Here is a 12,168-nt window from a genome sequence, read left to right as displayed (position 1 = left end):
GAATAGATAGGCGTTTCTGTTGCTGCAAATGAGACTCCAGGATGATATGTTGCTTCCCTGGTGCTAGGGTCAAGGATATCTCGGAACAGTTACACAACATTCTGGAGAGGGAGCAACTGCCAGGGTCGTGGTGCACATCAGTACCAACGACATAGGCATTAAAAGGGATGAGGGCCTAAAATCAGAATATAGGGAGTTAGGAAGAAAGTTGAGAAGTCACCACTCAAAGGTGGTGATCTCAGGATTACTACCAGTGCCATGCACTAATCAGAGTAGAAATAACAGGATGTATCGGATGAATATGTGGCTGAGGTATTGGTGTGAGGGGGAGAGTTTCAGATTCCTGGGGCATTGGGGCACGTTCTGGGGGAGCAGGTACCAGTACAAACTGGTTACACCTGGGCAGGACCGGGACTGATGTCCGATGGGGACTGTTTGCTCGAGTGGTTGGGGAGCATTTAAACTAAAATGGCAGGAGGATGGAAATCTCTGCAAGGAGTCAGAGGAGCAGGAACCAAAGACAAAAATAAAAGACAGAAAGGGGAATAAGAAAAGTGATAGGCAGAGAAACCAAGGACAAGATTCATACAGTGCCACAGTGAAAAATATCGGGAGCGAGATAAGTAATGTTAAAAAGACAAGCTTACAGGCTTTGTGCCTTAATGCGCGGTGCATTCGCAATAAAGCGGATGAACTAATTGTGCAAATAGACGGGATTACTGAGACATGGCTGCAGGGTGACCAGCGATGTGAACTGAATGTCCAGTATTTAGGAAGGACAGACAAAAAGAAAAGGCGGCGGTGTTGCATTGCTACTTAAAGAGGAAATTAACGCAATGGTGAGAAAGGATATTAGCTCTGACAATGTGAAATCTGTATGGGTAGAGTTGAGAAACACCAAGGGGCAAAAAATGTTAGTTGGTGTCATCATTTACCCCCCCCCCCCCCCTCCTCCCAAACTGCAGTGCTGATGTTGGGAATGGTATTAAAGAGGAAATTAAAGATGCACACAATAAAGGAATATCTGAAATTATGGGTGATTTTAATTTGCATATAGATTATGTAAATCAATTAGCCACAATACCGTAGAGGAGGAATTTCTGGAGTGTATATGGGATGATTGTCTGGACCAATACGTTGAGGAACCAACTGGCGAACAGGCCATCCTAGACTGGGTACTGTGTAATGAGAAAGGAATCATTGCCAATCTGGCTGTGCGAGACCCCTTGAGGATGAGTGACCATAATATGATACAATTTTTCATCAAGAGAGTGAAGTAGCTGATTCCTAGACTAAGGTCCTGAATTTTAAAGGAACCTATGATGATATGAGGTGTGATTTGGCTTTGATCGATTGGGAACGTTACTTAAAGGGATGACAGGGATCGGCAATGGCAAACATTCAAGGAGCGCATGGGGGAACCGTAACAATTGTTTATTCCTGCCAGGGGGCAGTGCCAGGGCACTGCTTGGGCATGTCCCTCTACCTCCCCAGGGTTATAACGACCGCTACGCCCTCAGAGGAATCCCTCTGATAGCCTCACACCTGGGCCAACCTGTTGTAAACCTCGCCGACACGACATCATGTCGGTGAGTGTTGAAGGTCTTGCGAGGGGGCATCTTGTGCTGGGGGGTAGGGGGGGCATTAATCACATTAAAATGAAGTGAAATTTATTCAAATGAGGTTCACATCCTATGTGGGTGTGAATCTCATGCCACCGCCGCCGAGGAGTGGAGAAAATAGGGAAACATGATCTCACTGGCGGGAATCGCGTATCCCGATTCTCTCGAGATTTTCCACCTGCACCGCTGATCCAATAGGCAACGAGGGTGGCCTCATGATTGGCCCATAACCTCCACAGAGGTGGACCGATTTGTCCAATTTAAGGGACGACAGGTGCTGCCCACTCTCCAAATTGCACAGGTTGTATTATACCTCGTTTTCCAGGCACTCAAGCTCAGTCTCCAACTTCTCCAACAGGGAATATGGAACTGGTCTTGCTTTAAGATATTTAGGCGTAGCATTGGAATCAACATAAATTTTAGCTTTGGTTCCTTTTATTTTTCCAAGGCCCTATTGGAAGACTTCTGGATATTTGTTGATGGCTTCATACATTTTTCCCACACCCAGCCCTGAAAATCTCTAGCCAGTTCAACCTGATCTGCTGGAGCCAATCTCTCCCTATACAATTGACCCCACACAATGAGTGAAAGCCATGCTGATTGCTGCATGTAGGTTACTGGGGTAATTGTGGTGCCCTTTTTCCCCAAGTTTTCCCCATGTAGATGGCTAGTCTGGCCCTTATGTCTTTTAAACTCGAGTTGGATACCAGTTTGGAGGTGATCAAGTGTCTGCTCCCCAATGACAGAGACTGCAGCTCCTGTGTCCACCTCCATTTTTAATGGATGACCATTTACCAACTGTTCCGCCATTATTGGGATGACCTTCACCATGGTGATACAGTTTAGTTGCATTGTCTCTGCTTCTGGGAGTGGTAAAACCTACATGGTTTGATCTTGTGCTGGCCTTGGCTTCTTCCCTGAGTAGCACGCGTATTGCCTATTCCTATAGTTTTGCCTTGGCTGTGCCCTTTTACAGTGCTTGCATCTGAATCTTTTTGGATTTCCTTGCATCCTTAGGACTGTCATAATGTTCCCTTGACTGCCGGGGGATGCATGCTGAGCTTCGATTTGGTGATGGGTAACTTACACAGATGCCTTCAGTTGAGCAATGGTCACTCTTACATGAGGCCCCTCTGTCCAAACAGAGGACATTGCTGAATAAAGCCCTATGTAGCTCTTGAGCCCCTTTTTCTGCATTTTCCAGTGATAGAGCTATTTCAATGTTTTTTAAAAATCCAGATTGGGTTCTGCCAATAACCTTTTTTTATATTGTCACATTGTTTATTCCACTCACCAATCTGTTTCGCAACATTTCTGTCAGGGCTGGCCCAAATTCACAATTTTCTGCCAGTTTTCACAATCTGGTCAAAACCTCAGTGATTGGTTTCCCCGGGAATATTCCTGCCATGTTGAAGTGATATCTCTGGAGGATGATAGAAGGCATCGGTTGATAGTGATTTGGCACTAGGTCTACTAGCTAGTCAAATGTTTTTGAATCGGGGCACTTGGTCGGTCAGGCATTTTGTCATGCTGAATGATGGGGCTTCACATGCTGTCAGCAGAATCATTTTCTGCTTCTCATCTCCCACAATGTTAATAGCCCATAAGAAGTAACGCTTGCACTCCTTGTATTGGGTCCAGTCCACTCCATTAATGTCACAGGGTTCGAGTTTACCAAAGAAAAGCTTTTTCTTCCTTACCGGAGAAGCCGTTCATTTTCGACTCTGAAGGTTGCTCGGAAGAACCTGTTTTTACTCCTCGTCACCAATGTAATAACATCTCCAAGGCCAGTATTCTAACACCAAACACCTTTATTGAAGTAATGAAAAAGGTCGCTTTTAGGCTTCTGCAACACATTTTCTGTTGGGCAAACTACCGCCCACTTAATAGGGGAATCCATATTCCACAAATCCCACGGGGAAATCTATTAATGATCCCTCATGTCCTTTGTGGCTACCAGAACAGCTACTTTGTTTTGCATAACACTGGGTGCCAGCCTAATCCTAGAGTGTTAAAGTTGCCATATAAATGGAGTGTGACACCAGCTAATTAAAATAGAACAAAATCTGAAAATGGGTAATCCATCTAACAAGCAGTGAGAACATGCTCGTTGTGCGACGTGGGTCATGAAGTGGTGAAGTAGAATCAGAACAGGAAATGGTGGTGGTGGCATAAGGGCTGATCTCAATCTTCTGCCATCTAATGGAGGCAGGTATTCCAATCATTGATAGCTCTTTGATATCATGTGACTTTAGGGAAAGTGTTATTGCTTTTTGTAGTTCTGGAACACAGTCAGTAAATTAATAATTTAGTTACATATTGAGTGTTCCGTGTAAAATATGTCCTGTTTAACAGTAGAATACAGTGATGATGAATACATCTCCACCCTGTAAGTTAACAATCATCAATTATTCATCATTATTCTTCAATTAGAAGATGTATATAAGCACGCTACTAATCACGTGTTTCTCCAAATTGTCACGCACAAGAAAATAAAACAAAATATATCTTGTCATGGTAAATAACCCAATCTAGCAATTACAGTAAATTTGCCAGTTACAAGTTTAGTAGAGCATTAAACTGTTATTAATGAGGCTTTCTGCTTTCTCCCCCATTAAGTTCAAATATTGAATACTCCGATATAATAGTACAGCTTGAATACGATTTCTTTGTAATTATTAAAACCAAAGATAATTGAAACCGAGTTCCATCTCCTTTGAGTTGTGTCCATGTTATAACCCGCATAAGACCTCTGGGGTTGGAGTAATCTGTGTCCCCGTGAGTCTCGCCAAGTACGAGCTCCCCTGCTAAGGGGGCAGGGAGTCCGACAACATTCATGATTGAATTCTATATAAAGTCTGCCAGGTATGCACCCGACAGCGCAGACCCGGCTGGGATCTGATGTATATTGTAACTATAATTGCTTTGCAATAAATATGGTTTTCTTTCACCTACTCGATTCAGACCGGTCTGTGGCCTACAAAAGTTAATATATTGCATTATGCTACTTTTAAAGGTTTTGTCATCACGGAAGGCCAAAAGCAGAAGGCGAAAATGCTATCAAAAAAGCCAATGAAGAAAAAAAGAGGTGATTTTGCTGATGTTAAATATATAAATCGTAAGCGTCCATTCTGGAAATAAACCACAAGAAATGAAACAGCCACCACATTTCTATTTTACAATTTTCATTATGGGCCATGTGGGAAAGATTTCCTCCGTGAGTCATGTCTAATTAAATTGTAAACCTGTTTTGAAGAATAGATTTATGATTTTGTTGCACACGAACAAAGGAAATAATTTCTCTGCCTTTGAGGGAAGTTGTTTCCTAAAAATTGCGAGTCATTCCTTTAATGCTATATTTTCAGAGTTTTAATGTTTAAAGTCTGGTGAAAATAGTAGAAAAGGCAAAACAATGATTTACTCCTATGTTCAGGTTTGTTCTTCTAAAGGTCCTATTATCACATAGGTCACGCATACTCTTTTGAAACTGAGCAAGAATAGTTCAAAAAAATCACAGTTTAGAACAAAGGAGTATGACCATAACTATGTTAATTGTACTTGCGAAGTCAAGATCAATGTGGTCTGCAGTTGAAGTCAGTTGAGAGACATGGTTGCGCAGTATAATTTTGTTACCCATTTTAAAACCATACATCCAGTTCTTTATTTTTACATAATGCTTTGATTTAACGTCATTATGGTTAAAAAGCAAGTCTTACCGCAATTTGGGAAGCAGAGAGAGGTGCAATTGGCTGGAGCTTACAGATGCCGTACAGAACAGAGTGAGCTGAAAGATGCAAAGCTGAGCACAACGATGCCACCATTGGTTAGAGGGTGTAATTGCAGGGTGACTGGTTCAAAAAGGACGTTTCAATTGTAGATGTGGACATTGTGGCAAAAGTATGATTAAGTTGGACCTATGGTTAAAATATTTGGGTGGGGATGGGGAGAGCCAAATTGGCACATGTTATGCTCCAATGCCCTGTTATTTTCCATGTTCAAGATGTCAGGGTGACACAGTGGTTAACACTGCTGCCTCACAGCGCGAGGGAACTGGGTTTTATTACAGCCTTGGGTGACTGTTTGGAGTTTGCATATTCTCCCTGTGTCTGTGTGGGTTTCTTCCGGATGCTCCAGTTTCCTCCCAAAGACCAAAGATGTGCTGGTTGGGTGGATTGGCCATGCTAAATTGCCTCTTAGTGTCCAAAGATGTGTACGTTCGGTTATAGGGGTCGGGCAGGGTGGATGAGGGAGTGGACCAAGCCACAGTGCTCTTTTGGAGGGTCGGTGCAGATTTGATGGGCCGTATGGGCTCCTTCTGCATGGTATGGATTCTATGCCGTTTAAAATTTGAATACATTAATTGCATCAACTTTGGTTACATAGTTTGCTAATTTCAAAGTTCTTGAGAGGGATCATGATCCCAAATAGGTGGGTGTCACAATTATTATGTACATAGGAAACAAGAAAAATCCTGTATTCAACTTGGGCTGACAAGTGGCAGGACAGCAAGTACCAGAGGGAACCTAATAATTTTCCCTTGACATTGCGATTGTTGAATCTCCCACTACCAACATCCTGGGGGTTAATATTGACCAGAAACTGAACTGGACTAGCCATATAAATACCATGGCTTTAAGAGCCAGTCAGAGGCTAGGATTCCTGTGGCGAGTAACTCACCTCCTCACTCCCCAAAGCTTGTCCACTATCTCCAAGGCACAAGTAAAGAGTGTGATGGAATACTCTCCATTTGCCTGGGTGAATGATGCTCCAGTAGCACCCGAGAAGGTTGCCATCTTCTAGAATAAAGCAGCTCACTTGATTGGTACACCATCCACAAACATTCACTCCCTCCACCAATGATGCACTGTGGCAGCGGCATGTACCATCTTCAAGATGCACTGCAGGAACTCAACAAATCTTAGACAACACCTTACGAACCCATGGCCACCACCACCCAGAAGGTCAAGGGCAGCAGAAACATGGGAACAGCACCAGCTCGAATTTCCCCTCCAAGCCACTCACCATTCTGACTTGGAAATATATCTTCATTCCTTCACTGTCACTGGATCAAAATCCTGGCACTCCCTTCCTGACAACACAGTGGGAGTACCTACACCACATGGACTGCAGCAGTTCAAGAATACCGCTCACCACTACCTTCGCAAGGGAAATTAGGGATGGGCTAATAAATGCTGCCGAGCCACCGATGCCCTCATCCCATGAATTAATTTTTTTTAAGTCAACATCTCAAACCTGTTTCACTATTTTATTCGATAACTTTATTGAATAAAAATCTGTCAATCCCAATATTGAAATTGACTCACACCAATAGTTTTTTGGCGGAGTGAATTTCAGATTACCAATTTTAGTCGAATTTCACAACTTGCTATCAACTCTGGATTTCCAGTCCAGTACTATAACTGCAAGACCGAACATCTAGCTAAGAGCACAGAGTAGGAAGAATGATTTAGAATTTTTATGAAGCGGAAACCCCTGAAAGAGGGAAGGCGTGTACCAATCAGATGGGCTGTGATCCCAAATGAACAGATAAGACATGATGAGGTTGTCAAGCAGGATAAATTGGTGGCTGATTGCAGAATACATCAGCTACAAAGGGCAAAGAACTATAGTACAGATGTACAAAATAGCTTGAAATGTTGAGATGGGAAGAAGAGTCACATAATACAGGAAGACAATGAAAAACCATGAAAGTTCTCTTTTAAATGAAGCAATAAACAAAAAAATGGATGTATTTATCTCTGCTCACCTGTTGATGAAACCTTCCATCATGCCTTGGTTATCTCTCTAACTCCACTGCTCCACTGCACCCCTCGCTACTCTCTAACGTTCCACCTTCCAAAAACTGGAGTCATCCAAATCTTGAGTGCCCATGTCTTAACTAGCAGCAAGTCCTATTCACCCTTCAGCCCTGTGCTCACTGACTTTAAAATTCTCATTGTATTCAAATCCTTCCATTGTCTTGTTCCTTCCTTTTTCTATAATCTCCAGTCTCACAACCCTCCAAGATAGCTGTGCTCCTCCAAATTTAGACTCTTTTGCCACAGAGAGCATCCTATCCAGCTGCATTACAGCTTGGTATGGCAACTGCTCGGCCCAAGATCCCAGGAAACTGCAGAGTGTGGTGAACTCCGTCCAACGCATCACACAAGCTTGCCATCCTCGCATTGATTCTGTCTACATATCCCGCTGCCTCAGGAGGGCAGATAACATTGTCAGAGACCCCTCACACCCAGGCTTTGTCCTCTTCCAGACCCTTCCATCAGCAGAAGGTACAGAAGTCTGAAGACCCGCACATCCAGACATAGGAACAGCTTCTTCCCCACAGCTACAAGACTCCTCAACGACTCTCCCTTGGACTGATCTGTTCCCTCTAAGAACACTATTCACGACGCCCTATGCTGCTTTTGTTTGGCCCTTGTTCCGCACTGTAACCAATCACTTTTTGTTGATGTACCATTTGTCAATGTACTGTTATGGTGTTTTCAGAACCCCAAAATGTATCATGGAGTTCAACCAACCTCTCCCTTTAATGGATTTGTTGCTTTTCCTAGCACACGGCTTTTCCCTAGGTGTGGGATTACAATTATGGACACGTGGGTTTTTAAACACAAAACACAGTTTATTCCATGAACTCAACTTAACATCTTAAATAAACATTGGATCTCTTAACACCCCTTACTTCAAAGATAACTCAGAAAATATTGCAACAGTAAATAATTCCTTAAAAAGGTCCTTCAAACTTCCAAGAGACTTAACACCTTTAAACAGTATCACACCAGGTGAAAGGATATATATTTTTTCTGTAGAATGGCAGAGATATATTAACTTGGTTGACTTCAGCTCCAGCACCTTGCTTTCTTCCTGCAGCTCTCTGGACACACACAGACACACACAAACTGCTTTTTCCAACTGGCTTTCTCCCTTCAAGCAACTCAAGCAAACCAGAACTTCTCAGGCTGGTGGCTCAAACTGGCTTTCTCGTTTTAATCAGCTCACAGCAAAACAGCCAGGCACTTTTAAACTGCTCTCAGCAAAACCAGCCAAGCACTTTTCAAACTGCAAAACCAAACTGCAAAATGGCTGAACTGACCTCAGCTCCACCCACTCTCTGACATCACTGTTTTCTTAAAGGTACATTGCATAAACATCCATGTCTCAAAGGTACCCTCACATGACACCTGCCCCCAAGAAAAAAACAAAAACCATCAACTTCAAGACGGTTTCATTTTTCACTTTTGCACCATCCACTAAGAAATGTACACAGTAAATATACCTTTTCGTTTTAAAAAAAACCCACATGCAAACAGGTATAATAATACAGTCCATTTTTCTTTGTTCTTCTTCCTCCAACCGAAATCCTTCTCGATTGACAGTCTCTTTGAACAAAGTCTCTGCACGATCCATCCATTCCTCTACTCCTCGGCAGTTCTCTTCAGAATCAGATAATTTAGTTCAATCTGACCACAGAGACCCTTGCAATGCTCCAAAACAGGAACATTGGTGATCATAGCTTTCAGGCAGTCAAATGCCTGTTGAAAGTCCGCTGTCCATTGAAATTTTTTACGTTTCTCCAGCAATTCCATCAGTGGAGTAATCACGCCACAAAACCTTTGCACAACTGTTCGATCAAAGCCATTCACGCGAAGAAATCGCATTATTTCCCGTCGTCTTGAGGGTATCGGAAACTCCGCAAGGAAAGTGATTTTGGCTTCACCAAATTCATTTTCGGCAAGGTTCATCTCCAAACCCGCATCCTGAAATCGATCGAAGAACTCCATAGGATGTTTTAAATGTTCTTTCCATGTCTGGAAGTTGGAAATAAAAGCAGATTGTCCCAATTTCTGAATGCAATCCTTCAAACGAGGAATAGGGTAAGAGTCCGTTCTTGTAACTGCATTCCCCATTCTGTAGTCCACACACAACCATTGGGTAACGTCTGGTTTAGGTACCATCATTATGGGTGAGCTCCATTGGCTGCAACCCACTTCAATTATGCCATTCTTCAGCATATTCTCAATCTCTCTGTTAACCTGTGCCAATTTTAAAGGATTAAGTCGAGATGGATGTTGTTTGATAGGATCAGCATTTCCCACATCTACATCATGTATAGCCATTTTAGTACTTCCTAATTTATCTCTACAAACTTGCCCATGTGATATCAATAACTCTTTCAGGTCAGTTTGTTTTTCCTCTGGAAGGTAACTTAACAATTCATCCCAATTTTTAAGAACATCCTCATTTTCCAATTTAATTTGAGGTATGTCAAATTTACAGTCATCTGGATTTGGTTCGTCACTTTGAGTTAGAATCATTAAAACCTCCTTTTTCTCTCCTTCCCTTTCAAAGTACCTTTTCAGCAGATTCACATGACACACTCAGTGAATCTTCCTTCTATCTGGTGTTTTTACCACATAATTCACCTCACTTAATTTCCTTTTAATCTGATATGGTCCACAAAACCGAGCTTTTAAAGGCACCCCTACCACTGGTAACAACACTAAAACTTTATCCCCACTGGCAAAACTACGAACTTTGGATTTCTTGTCCGCTACCCGTTTCATCACATTTTGTGATACTTTCAAATGTTGTCTAGCCAATTCACCTGCTCTATTTAATTGTTCCCTAAAATTTGACACGTAATCCAATAGTGTAATTTCCGATTTCTCACCCACCAATTTTTACTTAATCAATCTAAGTGGTCCTCTTACCTCATGACCTAAAATTAGTTCAAAAGGACTAAATTTGGTGGACTCATTAGGTGCATCCCTAATTGCAAACAATAAGAATGGGATTCCTTTATCCCAATCCATTGGATCATCTTGACAATACGCCCTCAACGGTGTCTTTAATGTCTGATGCCACCTTTCTAACGCTCCCTGCTATTCTGGATGGTACACAGTTGATTTAAATTGTTTTATTCCTAAGCTATCCATAACTTCTTTGAATAACTTTGAAGTAAAATTTGTTCCTTGATCCGATTGAATTTCTGTGGGTAGTCCATATCTAGTAAAGAATTTAAGTAACTCCTCCACAATCCTTTTAGCTGTAATATTACGTACTGGAATGGCCTCTGGAAACCTAGTAGATACATCCATTACAGTCAAAAGATATTGATTCCCGCTTTTTGTTTTAGGAAGCGGTCCTACACAATTGATTAGGACCCTTGTAAAAGGTTCCTCAAATGCTGGAATGGGTATTAATGGCGCTGGTTTTATCACTGCTTGAGGTTTCTCTATCACTTGACATGTGTGACATGATTGACAAAATTTAACTACATCTTTATGTAGTCCAGGCCAATAAAAATGTTTTTGGATTTTAGCTTGCGTTTTCCTTATTCCCAAATGATCTCCCACTGGTACCTCATGTGCAACTCGCAACACCTCCTTTCTGTACCCTACCGATAATACTATTTGATGAACTTCAGACCACTTTTCATCCGCCTGCATATGTACAGGTCTCCATTTTCTCATCAAGACATCATTTTTACGGGAATAACACTCTGGTACACTCTCAGATTCCTCTTCCGTATATGCTTTCTGATATATCCGTTTTATTTCTACATCTTTCCGTTGTTACTCCGCCAATTTTCCTGAACTAAAAATATCTGCCTCATCCTCCACCTGTTCTTGTTCTTTTTCAACCACCTGATCAAAAATCGTTTCTGATAATTGTACTTCATCTTCACTCTTTGATTTCTCCTCTTGTCTTAACCTGTGACTTTGCGACCTTGTTACAACACAATCCGGAAAAATCCCAGGATATTCTTCGTTCAACACTTCAGTTGTTTGATTTTCCACTGGCTTATCAACCACAGTAGACATCACTCCCATCTACGATCCAGCTATATCATTACCCAAGATAACTGTATTCCTGGACAAGATAGTTTATCTATTACTCCTACTACCACTTCACCACTCTTCACTGGACTTTCAACCTTACCTTATATAATGGAACACTACTCCTCTCACCCTGAATTCCACATATCACCACCTTTTCTGGCAACATTCTTCCCAAACTACATAATTTCTCATTTTACCATTAAAGATTGACTAGCCCCTGTATCTCTTAAAATTGTGACTTCCTTACCTGCTCCTCCTGATACACATGACTAAACTTTACCCACACAAGTAAATTCTTTAAAGACATCCGGCACCTTCTTAACAATTACTTCCTGAACAGGCTGTACAATCGTTTGCACCTCCTTCGCTTCCCTTGGGCTTTCCTTTACCACTCTAACAAACCCCACTGTCTTATCCTGTTTTACCACATCAGCCTTCCCAGTGCTTTTCTTCAACCACCAACACTGTGACTTTACATGGCCTAGTTTATTACAGTGAAAACATCTGAAACTTTTCATTTCTTTTCCACCCTCCTGGATTTCTTTTTAAATCTGAGGTACACTCTCTTTATTGCCTCCCATCAATCACCTTATCTTTACCACTTGAATATTTCTCATGTCCCTAGTTTCTATCCCTCACCGGCTGAAACTGATGTCGGAAACCAATCTTTGATTTATGAACTAATT

At 41.9% G+C, this 12,168-nt stretch overlaps 1 protein-coding gene across 3 annotated transcripts in view; it reads left to right on the top strand.

Moving 5' to 3' along the window:
• LOC140389972 (rho guanine nucleotide exchange factor 4-like) overlaps nucleotides 1-12,168 on the top strand; it is a 196,785-nt gene that overhangs the window by 166,914 nt on the left and 17,703 nt on the right. For all 3 annotated transcript variants that reach the window (XM_072474689.1, XM_072474688.1, XM_072474691.1), the window contains one exon: nucleotides 4,639-4,710. In XM_072474689.1, the coding sequence (XP_072330790.1) occupies nucleotides 4,639-4,710 (72 nt within the window). The remainder of the gene's footprint in view (nucleotides 1-4,638; nucleotides 4,711-12,168) is intronic.

Source organism: Scyliorhinus torazame, chromosome 14 (genome assembly GCF_047496885.1).
Source record: "Scyliorhinus torazame isolate Kashiwa2021f chromosome 14, sScyTor2.1, whole genome shotgun sequence".
Taxonomy (NCBI): Eukaryota; Metazoa; Chordata; class Chondrichthyes; order Carcharhiniformes; family Scyliorhinidae; genus Scyliorhinus; species Scyliorhinus torazame.
This window is presented reverse-complemented; position numbering and strand designations above follow the sequence as displayed.